Genomic DNA, 19,547 nt, shown 5'->3' with positions numbered 1-19,547 from the left:
ATGCAGAGACTTCCCAGGCTCTTTGGAAATCAGGGATTCTGGGGAAGCTAGAAAAGAGAGTAGGTAGACAGGTCAGCCCTCAGCAGGTGCAGAGTGGAGACAGTGGATGTCATGTAAAGGAGAGGAGATTCACAACCTACGCTATAGAACAGAATTGCAGCCGCTCCTGAAGATGGTCAGGTTAAACAAGAGAGTGCAAACCTGAATAGAAATAATTAGAGATCCCAAAAGTGCTGCTGCTTCTCCTTCAACATCCTTTCTTGACAGCCGCCGCCTCTTCCTCCTCCTCCTTCTCTTCCTCCTCCTCATCCTTCTTCGTTTTGTCCTCATCCTTCCTCTCCCCTCCTTCTTTTTCTTCTCTTTCCCTTTGTGGCTTTTACAACAGTTTCAGTTTGTAGCCCTGGCTGCTATGGAGTCTACTATACGTAGCCTAGACTGGCCTCAAACTCTTGGTCCTTCTGGGTGCTGTGATTACAGGTATAAAGCTCCACATCTGGCTTCTTGAGCCCTTTCTACTCATTCATTCAATGACTCATGAACAAAGTTACTGAACACCTACTGTGTGCTGGCCTGTTTCTAGGTGTTGGGGATACAGCAGGGAATAGAACAAAATCATTGAGTATGCAGTCTGCACTGCAAGGAGAAGAACAAACAACCCATAAGGGAGTATGTGAGCTGAACAGCAATGCTCTGTGCTAAGGAGAAAATGGAGTCGATGGGAGGGTCAAGTGGTGGTTGGCAGAGACTTTAGGAGGTGGGGAGCGAGCCAGCAATCTTCCAGAGGAGAAGGTCCTGCTCTAGCAGCGGAAGTGAGGCCCAGGAACAGCTTCCTATACTAAAAATTAAGAATAACAAACAAAAAAACTAGCTGGGCAGAATTGTTCAGGACAAGGGGGCAAAAAATAGCATATTCAAAGAGGGCTCCTTGGTCCTTCGATTTCAGAGAGAGGGAAGGGGCAAGAAGGAGAGTAGACAGAGGAGGGAATGAGGCTTCTTTAGGGGAAAAGAGAAACCACTGAGGGTTGCCGCACAAGAATGAAGGGGCCTCATTTGTGTTTTTAAACAGTTCCCATCATATGGAGTAGGGGTGGAAGCAGGCAGAACAATTAGAGGATTAGAAAAAGTGGACCTGGCATTGGGACCTGTGAGGCTGAGCTACAAGCAGGGAGACCTCGGGAACATTTCCTTCTTTCCTGGCTGCAGGAGAAATGCACATCCTTCTTTTAGAAGGGGATAACCTTTCCTCTCTGAGCAAGAGGATTTCTAAAGTCTGGAGAGCTGCACGCAGGCTTATTCTCTAAGGTCGATTCTCCCTTCACTGCATCCTGCTGAGGTTGAGTACAGAGCTGGGCTCAGATGTGCTGGCATGTTCGTAGGGTACATACTGTGGAGGCCCTGCATGGACGGCCGAAGGATCCAGGAAATCAGCCGTAAGCTGAGATCTAATACCTGCCATGCCCAGAAGGCTCTGAAAATGGGAAAATTGCTATCACGATCACAGTTTTATAAGAGAAATCAGATTGTAATGACGAGCTATAGCAAAGGCACGAAGCACTACTGTGCTTTGGGCTGAAGTCTGCAGAACATTTCCAGTCATCGAACCCTAGAATCTAAAAATCCCTAGTGGTCCCTTGCTGCTGTGCAAATTCCAGCCATGACTTCCAGTGATCTAGCCTGTGCTGCAGATGTCCATAGCTCATAGATTACAGAATGCCCATGGCAGTACCCTCAGAGCCCTGGCTAGGAATAGCAGATCCAAAGATCAGGGCTCCCAGTCACCACCTTCCACTTACAAAGGCCATCTGTCCAAATAGAGACAGCCTTGGCCTACAGAGGTACAGGTGTAAGTGTGGGCTTAGAGTCAAGGTGTCTTGCCACCAAGCCTGATGGCCTGAGTTCAGTACCCAGGATGCAGGTGGGTGAAAGGACAGAACTGGCTCCTACAGCTTGTCCTCTGATACACACACACACACACACACACACACACACACACACACGAATAGATAAATAAATAAATAAATAGATAAATAAATAAATAAATAAATGTATTCATCCCATCACAGGGAATCTAGACTTACTTGTCTTCCCATCCTAAATAATGAATTCTTTCTTTCTCTTTGGAACCCCAGGGGTTGCCCTTCTCTCAGATGTGTACCCTGAAGAAATCTTGGTTGACCTGTTGGCCAGATACGACAGTGGCAAAGACAAGCACACCCCAGAGACCAGAATGAAAGTTGGGGAGGTCCTGATGCGAGTTGTCAGAGCACTAGGTGAGTTTTGTTTGTTTATTCCATCACTCTGGAGCAGGGCAGTGTGGCACTGCTCTGTCTGCGTACTGGAAGTCTCGTCCTACTGGCTGGCAAGGTGATGGTGACTATCTAGGGATTGAACAGCTACTCAGCTGCTTAGCTTCCCTCCCCAAGAGCTATGCTTTCCTGGGTCTGTGTTGTCACAGTTTGAGTCTTGCCTGCTTTACAGAATGAGTTCAAGGACAACCTGCCCAACTTAATGAGACTTTATCTCAAAAGTTAAAAGAGACATGGGGATGCAGCTCAATGGTACAGTGCTTGCCTAAACTCTGTAAGGTCCTGGGCTCAATCCTTAATATTGCCAAACAAACAAACAAACCAGAAATCATAAAGGGGGCACTGGGGAGGTGGCGCAGACCACACCAGGCAGCCCTGGCTGGAACTTGGGTAGACCAGGATGACCTCAAAGTCACTGAGATCCACCTGCTTCTGCTTCTGCCTCCTAAGTGCTGATGTTAAAGGTGTGTGCCTCTCCTGGCCAGTCATAGCCAGTCATAGCTTTAACTGTCTTGTTCACATCATCATCATCCAACACCTATAATCTAAAAATCTGAAATCCCAAATGGTCCAAAATCTGAGCTTTTTTTAGTATTTGTCATGACGTCATAAGTGGAAATTTCTGTGCCACAAAACTTTTGTTTTATGCAGGGCAGTGGTGGCACATGCCTTTAATCCCAGCACTTGGGAGGCAAAGGCAGGCAGATTTCTGAGTTCGAGGCCAGCCTGGTCTACAGAGTGAGTTCCAGGACAGCCAGAGCTATACAGAGAAACCCTGTCTTGAAAAACCAAAAAAAAAATGTTTTAATAAAATTGTTTTCAGATTATACATACAGTGGTACTAAAAACAGAAATGAATTTTGTATTTATACTTAGGCACCCTGTCATTGTCCTTAGACACACCAGAAGAAGGCATTGGATCCCATTACAGCATTACAGATGGTTGTGAGCCACCATGTGATTGTTGAACTCAGGACCTCTGGAGGAACAGTCAGTGCTCTTAACCACTGAGCCATCTCTCCAGCACCACCCCCCCCCCCGGGGGGTGCTTTTTTGGTTTGGTTTTTCAAGACAGGGTTTCTCTGTGTAGCCCTGGCTGTCCTGGAACTCACTCTGTAGACCAGGCTGGCCTCAAACTCAGAAATCCACCTGCCTCTGCCTCCCAAGTGCTGGGATTAAAGGCATGCGCCACCACCGCCCGGCTTCTCTTTCTGTTTTTAAAACTTGGGCTGGATGTGGTAGCAGAGACAGGCAGATCTCTGTGAGTTCAAGGCCAGCATGGTCCACATAGTAAGTTCCAGGCTAGCCAGGCCTACATAATGAGATGCTCTCAAAAATCAAACTCAAACAAACACAAATAAAACAAAACAAAAATCCCTCAGGGTAGACTGTATAATCAGCAGTGTTTGCAGTACACTGATTTTTATGACACTCGGTATACTTACTACCACTCAAATCAAAATCACCCACTAACCCAAAAAGCTTCCATTTGCCCTTAGTCTGCCTGCCCCAGAGATAAGCAATCTTCTGAACTTTTTTAAAATATCATTTTCAGTTTACTTTGATTGTTTTGAACCTCAATTTAATAGAATTAAGCCCCCTGTTTCTAGTGTGCTGGGAGAGCCGGACACTTGTGAACTAGGTTAAATCTGGAAGTATAAACATACTGTACTTCTTTGTTGCTGTGGATTGAGGAGCACACAGTTGTCAGGTCACCCACTCTCAGTGATGTTGAGCTCACCCTGGTCTTTCCGGGTTCAGGGGTGTGGGGGGTACCTCTCTGTTATGGGCCCATTAACTGCCATGGGTTAACTAGCCGTGGACAAGCTTATTTAGATTTTTTTTTTCTGGTTTTTGGCATTTTTTTATTACTTTATATTTTGAGATCATAATTGTATCATTTTCCCCTTCCCTTTCCTCCCTCCATAACCTCCCATATATGTCCCATATATGTCCCATATACCTTCCATATATCTCCCACATACCTCCCATATACCGTTTTTTCTGTTTTTCAAATTTATGGACCATTTTTTCATTAATTGGTACTGCATGCATATATGTATATTTTTATATACACACACACCATACATACATACATACATACATACATATACATATATGTATTTCTTCTCAGTTTGTATACTGTTACTTGTGTGTATGTAATAGCTGACCACTTGGTATTTGATAATCAATTGGTGTCCTCGTCCCTGGGAAGACTGTTTCCCCGCTCTCAGCATTCCTTAGTTGCCTGTGGTTCTTTGTGGTCTTCCCCTGCCCACTTCTGTGTGTCTGTTGTTGTTCTTGGTCAGCACAGCTTTAGGAAGTCATGTTGCTGAGACTTTATGGGTATAACTACTTCTTCTTCCTCTTCCTCCTCCTCCTCCTTTTTTTAGACAAAAGTCCTGCTTTATAGCCCAGGCTGGCCTTAAACTTGCAGTCTCCTGCTTCAGCTCCTCAGATGCTGAGTTTGAGGATTACAGACATATATCACCATGCCCAGACAGGATTTCATTTGTTAAAGGTTTATTTTTATTATTTTTAACTCTGTGTGTGCAAGTATTTTGGAGTTTAGACACCCTGGACTCCAGGCTCTGGAGTTACAGGTGGGTATGAGCCACCTGATTTGGGTGCTGGGAACTGAACACAGCCAGGTCCTCCGAAAGAGTAGTATGCTGTCTTAGGTAGGCGGATCTCTGTGAGTTCAAGGGCAGCCTGGTCTACAGAGCTAGTTCTAGGGCAGCCAGGGCTACAGAAGAAACTCTGTCTTGAAAAAAAAAAATAAAAGAAAGAAAGGAAGGAAGGAAGGGTGAAAGAGAGAGAGAGAGAGAGAGAGAGAGAAAAGGAGGAGTATGCACTCTTAACTGCTGAGCCATCTCATCAGCCCTACAATTTCATTTTTTTAAGTCTGTGTATTTAAAGATCTTGAGTCATTGATATTTATAGTGTAGATATTTTCTTCTTCTGTTGTTAATATTTTAGTTTTGTTTCTGAAACACAGTTATGATTTTGTTTTGGTGTAAGTATATCTATCCTTCCCTTTATGATTTCATTCATATATATATATATATATGCTTTTTGATATAGAGAACATTGTGGTAGGATTTTGGCTTAGTTTGTCTTTTTAAAGAAACTATTCCAATATTTTTTTTTAAGTTTTAGAAATGTAATCTTAACAAATTGTTAAGTTACCAATCATCCCAAATGTTTTTCCATCTGTTTCCTCTTATGTGGTCCAATGTTGATATTGATAGTAACCTGTGGGCTATTATGTAACATTGCATTAAAAAAAAACCCAACAACTAGGAACATGTAAGACATTAACTGGGTGTGGTGACACACAACCATAGTCCTAACACTAAGAAGGTAGAGCTGGGAGATCTGGAAACCCAGGTATCCTCCTCTACGTGGTGAAGTTGAGGCCAGCTGAGTCTTCAGGAGACCCATTCCGCAGTTGCTTAACAGCTATGTAAACTTCTGAGGGACATCTTTGTATGAATGACATATGCCAAATTTTCTGTTCCTCAACCTAGGGAGCCCTTCTGGTGCCCCAAGTATATGATGACATGTCACACGACCTAAGACACATTTCCAGTTATTAGGCAATATTCATTCCTGGGGGCTGGAAGAATAGCTTAGCAGATAAAAGTATGTGCTGCTCTTCCCAAGGACCTGAGTTCGATTCCCAGCACCCATTATCAGTCAGCTCAGAACTACCTGTAAGTCCAGCACCAGAGGGATCTGATGGCTGTGGCCTCTGTAGTCCCCTGCACTTATTTGTACACACCCCCACTCCCCCCTCCACACCCTGAAACATAATTTAAAAAATAAATCTTTTAAAGAAGTATTCATTCATTTCCATAAAACATCTACAAATTCTCTCACATCTAGGAATTTCTTGCACAGCTGACTTCATGTATTTTCTACCAATCATGTTAGCGCATTTTTCTTTTTGCTATGGGTTGCTGAGGATCAAACCCATGGCCTTGTGCGTTCTAGAAGGGCCCTACTTCTGAATTATACCCTCAGAATGTTGCAGGGATAGCTTTCTGCTACCTGCCTTCAGAGCCTGTGGCCGCCTTTGAAGTAATTCTGTGCTTTACCCTTTGTCTTCCTTCTAATCTCTTTAATGGACAGGAAGCTGAACTACTAAATGGCCCCGTGTTAGGGGTGCATTGGTTTCTCATCATAAGGAATGGGTAAAAATAAAGGTTGGGTTTGTTGTTGTTGTTGTTGCTTTGCTTTGCTTTTAAAATTTTGTTTGGTTGAATTTTGGGGTTTGATGCTGGGATTGAACCTGGGACCTCACATGAGCTAAGCACACACTTGATCACTGAGTCACACTCACTGCTTTTTATTTGTATGTGGCTTCTTTTGAAGTTTGGGTCACAAATATTTGATGCAAAGCTATTAACAATTCTGCCTGCAGTGATATTCAACCACTCTCTGAATTTGAATTTAGTTTTTATCAAGTTTGAAACCACAAATTCCTCATTGTCCTTTCTAATGTTCAGAATTCTTTATCTTGAGTATTTTCCCCACCCACTCCATCTTAGGAACGAGGACATTGTAGTTCAGTTCAGAGACATTTACCGAAGTGAGTGTCACTGTACTCTTAGAACTGAGGACCCTGAAGCAGGGAGTCAGGAGTTTTAGGCCAGCCTGGGCTACATAGAAGATCTGGGGGCAGGAGGGCAGGCAGGGAGGAAAAGAGAGACAGACAGGCACGCAAACTCGGACATTTATTGAGTAGTCACTTAATGGTAGATCTGTGGGCAGCTGGAAGTTGGAGCAGGAGCTTTGAGTTCAGCTAGAGGTGACAGGAAGTGGTGGAGATGACCTGCCATGGCGGTGTGCGCAGACATGCGTTGCTGTTCTCTGGCTTTGTTTTGTTTGTAGCACAGCATGGCTGGTCAGTCTGGGAAAATAACTTTGCTATGGTTCAGAGATTTCTCCCCTCACAGCAGGAGGCTTAAGGTGAAAGGTGGGAAGAGGTGTGAGTAATATGTCACTAGGGTGGACACTCACAGACCTCAGCTGCACTAAACCAAGCAGACTTCCACTGCTCTAAACCAGAGTAACAGATTCGAATTCACCTTGTTTTGGTTTTTTGTTCTTTTGCTTTTTTTTTTTTTTAAACCAAGTTGGCCTCAAGCTCAAAAGTTTCTGGACCTGAGTTTTGTTCCCAGAGCCCATGTAAAATCAGATGTGACAGTGTGTCTGTAAGACAAGTACTTCAACAGGAAGATGGAAGCGGACACAGGCGCATCCCTGGAGACGCCCAGGCCAGCCAGCCTGCCTTGATCAGTGGCAAACAAGAGATTCTCTCCCCAGCCATATGAAGGATGAGGATTAACACCTAAGGTGGTCCTGTGGCCTCAACACGGCCACCGTGACATGCATGTCCCACCACACATGTACACTCACAGATGCACAAACACACTCATAACATACATGCACACACACACACACACACACCTTGCCAAATGTCGTCTGGTCATCATGGGTGTGCTCAGCTCCACAAGCCTTTATATTAGTACAGTTTGGGAACAGTATTGTGATCAGAGCGAAAGGCTGAAGCCCAGACTAGTTCATCCCTTTATTTTGAAATACATAAATAGATCTTCTCTCATCCCCGTTTATGTAGTGACACAAGATCATTTCAGATCATTTTTTAAAGTATTTGAAAGTCTGAAAATCAAAACTTTCTTCTGTCATTCGCCAACTACAAGTAACCACTCTGGTTTAAAGTTTTATTTTCTTGAATGATGCTAAGGGCTGGACCCAGAGCTTCATGCATGCATGATCTATGCCATTGAGCTACAGGGCCAGCCTTCAGGTTAGGCTTTAACCATTTTTTTTTTCTCAGAATTATATTTATACGTATATTCTTCTTTGCAGCTAACATTATTCATGAATACTTTTCTTCCTTCATTTTATTTATTTATTCTGTGGTATATTTTTCCATGTATCTCTGTGTTTTTCTGTGTGTATGTGTGTACACGTGTGTGCATGGGTGTGTGTGTGTCTGTGTGTGAGTGCTGTGTGTGTAGGTCAGAGGATAGCATGCAGTAGTTCTCTTCTTTCAGCATGAAGGTCCCAAGATCGTCAGGCTTAGCAGCAAGTGTCTTTACTTTCAGAGTCACCACTGAAGCCCGTTTTCTTCCCTTACTTCCTGGCTTGCTTTCTCTCATTCTCTTTCTTTTTCTTTTTAATAGTCTTGCAATGTTGTCAAGACTAGCCTTGAACTCTCAGTTCAAGCTATCCTCTTCGAGTTCATGAGTACCTTTCTATATCAATACCTTCCTAAAAATGCAGTGATTAACAGTTGTGTTATAATCAATGACCTGAATGGGCAGTGATTTAATTTAGATATCTTTTAGGGAGCTCTTCTCTAATTAGGCTGATGCTAGTTTCTTTCTGATTACAAGGAGAATGCTGCTGATTTTTCTATTCATTCTCTCTGGCAAACCTTTGATTTCTTTCTTAGAATTGGCTCCTAGGGAGAAATGATTAGGTTAAAGCACATGTGTGCTTCTAAGACTTCATTTTTACATGAGGTTTTCCTTCAGAAATGTGCTTTTTGGCAGCAACAAATGAGGCTGCCAACGTCTCCCAGATAAAAACTCTTCCATGGCTTCCAACTAAACTTTCAAACCCAGCCATTTGTCTCTCACTGTGTGCCTTTGCTCCTCCTTGAACCAGGGAACATGGGATGTGTGACTCAGGGAAAGCCTCTTGTGAGCGCAGCTACAGTCTGGTAGTGTCACCATGAAGCAGAAAGAATAGCACTTCTTAATTATTTTTAGAGGTAGGACATAGTCTTCTAATCAGCAAGCTCAGACAGGTTTCCATTTGGAGCATTAGACTTCTAAAGAGGAGGGTGGAAGGCCGAGGTCACGCTGCTCCATCTGGAGTTTGCCTGTAGGACATCAGGAATCCAGGTTTGAATGAAGGTGGGGCAGAGGACTCAATCATGGATCTTTGTTGGCATATGCCATGGCAGGTGGAATTACCCAGAATCCCGAGGCAAAATCATGTCTTCTCTCAACATACTCTAGTCTAGAAAAAGGGTGGGTCTGGGCTTTAGGGTGTATTTCTAACTGTCGAAACTTGCAAAACTTTCCGTCAACCCCTTTCCATGCTGCTGGCTTGGATCTTATGTTTAAGGCTAGCAATCGCTTTGCCCCTCAAAGTTCATTCAAGTGATGAGCAGCCTAGGACCCACGTTTCTCCCAGCCCAACCAGCTCCAGGCTAAAGCCCATAATCTGATTTTAGAAAACCTATAATCTGTCCGGAGACTAGACATCCGGATCCATCTCAGATCCTGCTTTGACAACCCATCTTCTTCCAGCCAATTATAGAAAAAAAGGAAAAGTGAACATAGTCAGCCTTCATATCCATGTGTTCAGTTTCTCTTAATTCAACCAACCATAGACTGAAGATATTTTTTTTTAATTTTGTGCACTAAACATGTGTACAAACCTTTTCTTACAATTATCCTGAAAGCAATAAAGTAGAAGAGCTATTTATATAGTGCGTACATTACAGTAGATACTATAAGCCATCTAGAGATGATCTAACCTTTCTGGGAAGCTGTTTATAAGGGACTTTCTCTTGTGAAGATGTTGGTATCTGCCACTGAATCCCAAGACCAGTCCCTCACAGCCCTGGAGTAACAGCTGGGATTGGACTTTATCTGACAGGCTGTGATGAGTTCCAGTTGCGTTAGCCTAGTAATTAAGATGAGGAATGACTATTAAACAGCTACATAGTATTTTACAGAATGATGTCACAATTCACACCATCTATTCAACTAAAATTGTGTCCTTCTTTCAAAGTGAAAGTTATTTTATCATTTGCTTTGATTGCAAAGAGTAAAAATGTCTTGTTTTAAGAAATATGAAGCCAAGTGTGTTAGCACACACCTTTAATTCCAACACTGGGAAGACAGAGGCAGGCAGATCTGTGAACTGGAGGCCAGCCTGGTCAATATAATGATGAGTTCCAGGACAGCCAGAGCTGTATAGACCCTGTCTAAAACAAGAACTAAGGGTGGAGGTGGGGTGGGAAGAGAGGAAGAGAGAGAGAGGGAGAGAAACAGAGACAGACAGACAGAGGGGGGGGGGAGGATATGAAATGTGAATCCAGAAGCTGGAGAGACGGCTCAACAGTTAAGAGCGCTGGCTTTTCCACAGGACCTTATTTCCAGCACCCCATTGGCAGCTGACAACTCTGTGACTCCAGTTCCAGTTGATCCAACACTCTTATGTGGCCTCTGTGGGCACTGAATGCACACAGACAAGTGTGAAGACAAACCACTCACACACAATAAATAAAAGTAAATAAAATCTAAAATAAATTTTAAAGAGAAATAAAAGACAGGCATAGTGACACAGCTTTAATGCCAAGGCTTGGGAGGCAGAGGCAGGCGGGTCTCAGGGAGGTTGAGGCCAGCCTGGGCTACAGAGCAAGTTCAGGCCAGATAGAACTATCTGCGGAGACCCTGTCTTAAAAGGGGAAGACCCCATCTCAAAAAAGAAAGAAAGAAAGAGAGAAAGAGAGAAAGAGAGAAAGAGAGAAAGAAAGAGAAGGAAGGAAGGAAGGAAGGAAGGAAGGAAGGCAGGCAGGCAGACACATACAGTGTGGCCTATGATGTAGCCAAGTGGAAAAGGGCTTGCTTTGCCTGTGGGAGGTCCTGAGTTTTATTTCCAGTACAAACAAACAAACAAGCAAACAAACAAGCAAAAGACCAAAAAGCAACTCTACCACTAATACATTTTGATCTTAGATGACCTGTATTGACTATGCAGAGGATGGTAAAATAAATCACCTTTAGAAGGTTGTTGCTAATGAAAGGGCTCAGTGCTTGACTCCATGTAATGAGTAGTAGTAGGTAGTAGTAGTCTTACATGTTAGATGCATGACAGTCACATACATGCTGTGACATGCACATACGTGCACATGCACACATAAATACGTTTAAATGTGAATAATGTTAAGGAGTTGATTGTTGTCTCTGCAGTGCTGTGTTTGTTGAGCCCAAGGCCCCATGGATTCTACACAAGTCTTCTGTTGTTCTGCTGCATGTGCACACACACACACACACACACACACACACACACACCATTATGAAAGACTACTTAGGTAACTTGTCCAGTTAGCTTTACACTTTTTTATACTTTTTGTTTTTTAATAAGCACATGTGTTTGCTAATATAGCCTAGACTGGCATTAAACTCATCGTCCTCTTGTCTTGACCTCCTGCATGGTGGCTTTGTGGGTATTACAGTTACACCTGGCACTGAGTTTTGGTTTTGGTTGTTCTTTTTCTTTTAATGTGTAATAAGATTGATTTTTTACACTTTGTTTCTATTACCTAATGGGTGTTCATGACTGATTTCCTGATGCTAAGCTATTGTATTCCTTGATAAACCCACTTAGTCTAGTCTACTACTGGTTTGCTTGAGCATATTTTGTTACATGTTTGTGCCTTTTTTGTGAAAGGACTGTATGGTACATCGTCTCAGATTTTTAGGATGTGGGTATGGTTTCTTTATATCCTTCTTTGGGGCTTGTTTTAGGGCAATTTAGTCTTCAAAATTGATTTAGGAATTGTCCTCTGCTCTATTTTTTAAAAAAGATTTTGTATAGAGTTCATTGTTTATTTCTAAATACTTAATAGAATTTAATTGTGAGGTCATTTGGTAGTTCTCAGTATGTGAGAGGTTTTGTTGATGATTATTTTGTTTTTCATTGAGACAGGATGTCACTCTGAAGTACAGATTAGTCTAAAATTCACTATGTACCCCATGGTGGCAACCCTTCTGCCTCAGCCTCTCAAGTTCTGGGGTCACAGGTATATGCTGCCATGACCAGCTGAAGGTTCTAACATTTCTTTTGTATGACATAGGACAACTCAGATTTTCTTTTCTTTTTAAGTCAGTTTTACTGGTTAATGTCTTTAAAGCAGTTTATCTATTATCTAAGTTATTGAATTGATCATAAAATGATTTAGTATTCTCTCATCATTTTGCTGTTTGTAGGCTTAGTCATGTTCCCTTGCTTCATTTTCCATGTTGGTAATTTGAACATTCTCTTTCTGTCCTTCAACATGTGCAGTCTAGCTAGAGGTTTATTAATTGCGTGCAGCTTCCTTTTTCAGACAGCCAGCTTTTTAGTCACATTCATTTCTCCCATTGGTTTTTGGCTTTTTGGTTTATTGGTTTCTGTCTTCTATATCTATTTCATCCTATTCTAACAAGTAATTATTGGAAAACAAATTACCTGGAAACATGGTCAATTAAAGTGACAAATATTATATCCCAGTTTCTGTAGAGTAGGAGTCCAAGCAGGGCTTAGCTGTGGTCATCTGAAGAATTAGCTGAAGGCAGAACCACTTTCAGTTTCACCCATTTTGTTAATGGGAGTTGGCTTTCAGGCTGTTGGAGCCCGAAAACCTCAGCTTTGTTTTCGCATCCTTTTCTCATTCTTTCTTTTTTTTAGTATGTGTGGTCTGTTGTGTGTTTGTGTTGGGTGTCTGTATGATATTGGGTATATGTTTGTGGCATTAGTGTGTGTGTGTGTATTCACATGTGCAGGTGCACGCAAGTACAGTCACACATGCATGCACACTAGGCGTGTTAGATGATTTCCTCCCTCATTGTATACCTTTTTTTTTTTTTTGAAACAGAGTCTTATGTAGCCCAGGCTAGCCCTGAACTTAATATATAGCTGAGACTGTCATTATTATTTAAAAATATATGTGGGATGTGTGTACATGTGAGTACAGGTTCCCTCAGAAGCCAGAAGAAGGCCTCAGATCCACTGGAGTTCCCAGCAGTTGTGAGAGCAACTAGTTTGTGTCCAGTAACTGAACTCGGGTTCTTTGAAAGAGTAGAGTACCCTCTTTAACTACTGAGTCATTCTTCTACCCCTGTTTTTATTATTCTTAATTTCCACTGTTGGCTTACTGTGGCAGATAGTGTTGGGTACTTTGGGCTACAAAGCTAGATAGAGATGGGGTGTCATACTACAGGTCTTGAAAGTTGGGCGGGATAATTTGGACTTGATGTGGTGGGCATTTGGGAAACAGTATGATGTAAGAGATTCAGGTGTGGTTGGCAGGGCGTGAAGGATGGATGGGAAAGGGAGAGCTTGGAGTCAGAGAGACAGCTGGGAGGCTGTTAGGATGTTTCTTGGCACAGAGAGCTCAGGATTTGACTAGAGGTAATGTGTTGAAAATTAATTTTAAAAATAGCTATTATAGCAGTTCAGAGGACGAGCTGAGAGACTGCCATTTTTGTTTGTTTGTTTAATATCTAGTGGATATAGAATTACCATTCCTCTAACAACTCTTGTTCTCAGAGGATATTGAAGGACTCAAAGGAGCCTGGCATGGTGGTACACATCTTTAATCCCAGTACCCTGGTGGCAGAGACAGGCGGATCTCTGTGAGTTCAGGACTGCCAAAGCTGTTACACAGAGAAACTCTGTCTCAAAAAAACAAAAAAAAGAAAAGAAAGCCTCAAATGAAATGGTATATATGAAACTGTCTACAATACAAGAATGTCACTATAGAGATACACGTATCCCTGTATTAACTCCGAGTGTGGGGATTTCAGATACCCAAGTAGAGAGGTTAGAGCATCTACTGTGGCAGCCATTGGACACATGAATAAGAACTTGATGCATGTGGGACTTAATGTTGGGCAGCCTTTATTGGGGGTGTGCATTGTGACATGTGCAGCGATGCCTCGTGTTTCTTTCTTGGCTCTTAACATGAAGTGGTGTAGACAAGTTGCATAATCTCTCTGTTCCTTTCTGTAAATTATGGATAATTGCAGCTACTACCTGAGTGGGCAGTTATAAAATTAAACTAGATTATACATGTAAAGTGGTTAGAACTAGCCTCTTTCCTGGTCAGGATAGTTAACTGTGGCTTGTCATCTTGTTTTTGTGAGAGCCTCACGCTTCCTCATGTTCCCAGTAAGCAGCCCTTGATCACTGAGGTGTGTGATCCTCCTGTCCAGCTGCTGGGCTAGGCATTTCAAATGTGTGTCTGGTTTTGATTGCTACTGCTCCTCAAGTTACTGTTTCTAGAGGAAAGGTGAGAGATTCTAAGAGTGACTTACTTCCTCAGAGCCACAGTGGACCAGAGACTCAGATGAGAAAGATGTTGCCCTTGGCTCAAACTGACATAAGTCAACATTTGTTTGGTTGGTTTTGTTCTGTTTTGGGGACAGGATCTCACTGTATAGCTCTGGCACGGTCCTGGAACTCAATATGTGAAAGAGGCTGGCCTCGAACTCACAGAAGTCCGCACGCCTCTGCCTCCCAAAGGCAGATGCACTAAGTCTGACTTCGTTTTAGTAAGAGTATTTACTATTGGTAAGAACATCTTAAACCAAATTGTGTTGAGACAATGGGCTGAAGAGATGGTTTTGCAGTTAAGAAAAGTTGGGTTCCCAGCACCAACGTGGTGGGTCATAGCCAGCTGTGGTCTAGTTCCAGAGGATCTGACTTCCTCTTCTTGGTGCACATATAGTACGCTCAGGCACACACACAAATTAAATTTGTTTGTTTGTTTTTTGAGACTGAGTTTCTCTGTGTCGCCCTGGCTGTCCTAGAACTCACTCTGTAGACCAGGCTGGCCTCAGACTGAGAGATTCTCCTGTCTCTCCAGGCATGTACCACCACTGCCTGGTTTAATTTTTAATTTTTAATTTTTTATTTTTTTTATTGTTTTTATTTTTTTAGTTTTAAAATTTTATTGTAAAATTAGAAAAACAATTGCCTGGTAATAACATAAAGTCTTAGGGGCAGAGTGTACATTGGTGACTACGCAGTGACTAGGGATTTATTTCTGTAACAAGGAAAGGAGCTTTTGTGGAGGGATGGTAGAGTTCCAAAAATCGTGGCCCTTGAGCCAAATTTAAGTCACTGCCCTTTTCTACATCTTGTAAGTTCGGAATGAATTTCTCAGTTCGAAATGGTTGGGAAGCAAGGGGAGAAAGAACAGTCTTTTGTGTCATAGCCTTGTAATTATGTTCAGTGCAGATTGCAGTGCCCACAGATAAAGTCCATCAAGACAATCTCATTACAAATTTCCTGTGGCCGAGTAGTAGCCACTGAAAGTGCCCACAGTCAGAAGCCTTCATGGGGAGGCCTGCTGACCCTCAGGGAAACATTGCCTGCATTCACAGTGTGTTTCTTTGGCAAACCTCAGTGTTTGCTTCTCACCAGTTACTCCTCGTTCTGAATTATTCCTGTGTTAGGTTTCAGTCTGTTCTTCCTGTATCAAGCTTTATAGCGTGCATTCAGAAGTGGAACCCTTACCTGTTATAGTTTGATCTCTTTAAAGTTTTTCTCTAAAATGACCAGCTGCACGAGTCACTGCTTGGAAGGGACCAGATGCCGTTGGCATGGCATCCTTTCTTTAAAGTTAACAAACTAATTGTGCCTGCATGTTTCAGGATTTTGTTCTGTTGTTTTTATTTTTGGTGTTCTCATACATTTTTCTCCCAGCTCATTCCCTTATTCCAATTTAGACTCTGCTTCCTTGTGTGTGTGAGAGAATGTGGAACACTTAGGCACCCAATTCACTCTTCTCTTTGCAAATTGTGAAATAGGCTTTTGCATTTATTTTGATTTTTCAAATTGCAGAAGGCTAAACCAAAGATCTGATTAAAAGACCCTATTCCTCTAGGAAGAAAATACTATTTAATTTTTATCTGATAGAGCTTCATATAGTAAGAATTGATTTCTCAGCACTTGAAAGATACTCTGTTAATTTTTTTTGTGAATGAGTGCTTTGCTCGCATGTATCTCTGTGCACAGTGTGCTTGCCTGGTGCCTGTAGAGGCCGAAGGAGGACATCGGCTCCCTGGGACTGTAGTTACCGACAATTGGGAGCCGCAGTGTGGGTGCTGAGAATGGAACTGGCTGCTCCGGAAGAGCAACCAGTGCTCTAACTGCTGGTTCATCTCTCCAGGCCCCTGTTAGTAATTTAAACATAGATTATAGTGTTAGGCCATGAACTTCCTAATTTGTACTTGTCAATATGATAAACCTGGAGGCTGGGGTTCAGCTGTGGTATGCTTCCACAAAGTGTAAGAATCTGAGTTTGGATCCCCAGTACTTGTGTAAAAGCCATATGAGGTGCATACCTGTATCCCCAGCACTGGAGGGCTGTGTGCAGGACAGGAGCTTGCTGACCAAAATGGTGAACTGGTCCACTGAGACACTAGCTCAAAACTCAGGTGGAGAGCAATAGAAGGAGACATTTAATACCAACTTCTGGTCTCCACACATGCACACTCAGGTGAGTGCACCTGCACGTGCACACATGCACACTCTAGTGAGTGCACCTGCACACTCACACACACACATACTTAGGTGAGTGTACCTGCACACACACACACCCATGCACACTCTGGTGAGTGCACATGCACACTCAGGTGAGTGCACCTGCATGGTCACACATGCAACACAGACACACTATTAAGAAGCTCACTAACTCCTGGCATGCTTGAACAAGTTTGATTATTTATGTAGCAAATTAAAGTCATTAAATCATCTGAAAAGTTTTAATACTTTCATCATCACCAAATGCAAAAAAAAATCTTCATTTAAGTCTAGATTTTCGTATCCTCTTTCATCTTTTAAAATAACTTAAAACTTGAGATTTTCCTTCTTGGGATCATGTTTCTGGATTTTGAATTCTACCCTTGAAGTAAGTTTCTGGAGTCTATTTCTGCCTGGGGCACCCTTTCCAGGAGAACAGATCTGTTTGTCTTGTTGGTAAAGTTTCTTACTGCACACTTTCTGCACATGGTGCCTTTGTACAGATGAAGCCCATCTGGGGCAGGGGGTCAGTGAGCAGCTGCAGTAGAATGGCTGACTTAGTTAATACATAACTGCACATTCTGGGCCCCTCCCGTTGAAACCTACATGACTGTAGCATACTGTGTTGCCAGGAACCCTACTGATACAAAGAATTTCCTGTACATTGTTTGGCTCTTTAAAGAAGATACTTATCTCTGCTCCTTATTTGTACATCCCTGCTCTCTGAAGAGATGGAAAAACCATAGTTTTGCCAGTTGACGTATGAGTTAGGACCTTGGTCCTCCCTCGCCCTCCCTCGTCACCTCTGGTCCTCTTCTTTCTTTTCTCTCCCATGTAAAACCTTTCTGTACAAATCCTTATGCAGATTTGACCATCAGGAGAAAGTAGTCAGTTTTCAAAAGTTGTTCCACCTGAAAATCTTTCTCATTCTTCCAAAAGCTTATAAACAGCGAGTGGGAGGTATATTAAGATTTGCTGGGGCTGAGGGATATTGCTCAGTTGGTAGAATGCTTGTCTCGTATGCATGATGCCCTGGGTTCTGTCCCCAGCAGTATATAAACTGTGATCCCAGCACTCTGGAGGTGGAAGCGGGAGCACCAGAAGGTCAATGCCAGCTTGAGGTCCCTAGAGATTTTTGAGACCTTGTCTCAAAAAAACAAACAAAGACATTTAAGGCATTTATTATTGTGGTAGATGACAGCTTCCTATTGTATTATTGTAGGATTATTTTGCATTTTTAACTAGTGGACTGTCTAGTCCGTAGGAATAGATTTTGAATGATTAACTAGACTCCGAATCAGTATAGTTGGTAATGAACTATTTGCCAGTCCATTGCCTTAAACACTCAGCTACCTTAGTAGTAGAAATGTTTGGAACTGTGCTAGAGAGATGGCTTAGCAGTTAAAAGTGTGTAACATTCTTCCAAATTCCAGAGGCCCTGAGTTCCCAGCGTCCATTTCAGGTAGCTCACAACCACCTGTAATTCTATTTCCAGGGACTCTGACTCCTTAGGCAACTGCATACATATGCACAGACATGTTCATATACACATAATTTAAAAAAATTTTTTTTCTGTTTTTTCAAGATAGGGTTTCTCTGTGTAGCTCTGGCTGTCTTCGAACTCACTCTGTAGACCAGGCTGGCCTCGAACTCAGAAATCCGCCTGCCTCTGCCTCCCAAGTGCTGGGATTAAAGGTGTGCGCCACCTCTGCCCGGCAAAAAATTTTAAAGAAATATTTGGAGGTAAGATGTTTTTGCAGCTTCCAGGACAGCCAGGGCTACACAGAGAAACCCGATCTCGAAAAACAACAACAACAACAACAACAACAGAAAGATGTTTTTGCAGCATCTTTGAGACATTCTTGATAGATTGCTGATACTAACAACATATGTCTGGGCTGCATTTCTCCTACCCATTTTAACTTCTGTATGTTTTATACCTTGTCTCATGGGGATCTTGCCACGGTCTCACTGAAGCCTGTCAAAGTATGCATTCAATCTGCTTCTGAATCACTCTCTCTTAGGTTGTCCATGTGATAAAGCAATAAGATGCCCTGAAACAAAATCAGGAAGAAGCCTAGAAATCTTAGCTAGCTTACCAGGGTTCAGGGTCACCTCTTGGTTCCATTACCTTATGAAAGAAGGTTGTAAGGAATGAAAAAGTTGCTGGTCATCAGCCATAGGGAGGGCCCTGCCATGTAGACAACATTGGGAGAATCCATCCATGGACTACCCAGCATTCCTGCCCAGTGACTACCATGACTTGTCTGCCTGACAAGCCCCATCAGGACAGAGGATGGCTGTAGCCTTTGCGCTCTCACAGGCCATTTACCAGTCCTCTCCTCTGGTTAGGAAATCACAAGTACTCAGTTATGAAACTAAGAAACGAAACTAGGAAAGAAGTGGAGAGTCTTGTTCTCTGCAGCCTAGAATGAGTAGGATTCCAGTCCTTCGCCCAGGCTGTTAAGTGGAAATTGGTGTCTGTTGACGAACTAAAGGCCCTCACTCCCATTGTGCCCTGTGTTTATTACTGTTTTCAAGACTTAAGCTCTGCCTCTCTCCTGCCCATGCCTTATAAAGTTAAACAAAGAAATATGAAGAGTATAAGGACCTTGAAATGTCAGAGGTGTGGAGCAGTCAGTTGGCCATGGTCATGCCCTTTTGTTTTAGAGCGGAAGTTCCTGCTGTTCTTAGTGGGGAGCCAAGTACTTGTCCTCTTGTCAGAAAGAAAGCTACGTCTGCTGGAGCCTAGTCAGCTTGTGAAAGGAGCTTGGTGGCTTGGGAGCAACCTCTTTTCAAGTTTACTTTTGTGATCTGTGACTCAAGGCTAGAGCTTTTTTTTTTTTTCCTACCTCAAAATCTTAGTTGCTTAAACAAGGGTAAAGAGCATCCTGGCCT

General features: G+C 42.7%; 1 protein-coding gene across 1 annotated transcript in view; it reads left to right on the top strand.

Moving 5' to 3' along the window:
- Tango6 (transport and golgi organization 6 homolog) overlaps positions 1-19,547 on the top strand; it is a 169,434-nt gene that overhangs the window by 98,993 nt on the left and 50,894 nt on the right. Inside the window, exon 15 of the mRNA XM_028768603.1 lies at positions 2,130-2,270. Within this exon, the coding sequence (XP_028624436.1) occupies positions 2,130-2,270 (141 nt within the window). The remainder of the gene's footprint in view (positions 1-2,129; positions 2,271-19,547) is intronic.

The sequence above is a fragment of the Grammomys surdaster genome, unplaced genomic scaffold, assembly GCF_004785775.1.
Source record: "Grammomys surdaster isolate TR1022 unplaced genomic scaffold, NIH_TR_1.0 187, whole genome shotgun sequence".
Lineage (NCBI taxonomy): Eukaryota > Metazoa > Chordata > Mammalia > Rodentia > Muridae > Grammomys > Grammomys surdaster.
Note: the sequence above shows the minus strand (reverse complement) of the source record. Positions and strands in the feature narration are given on the sequence as shown.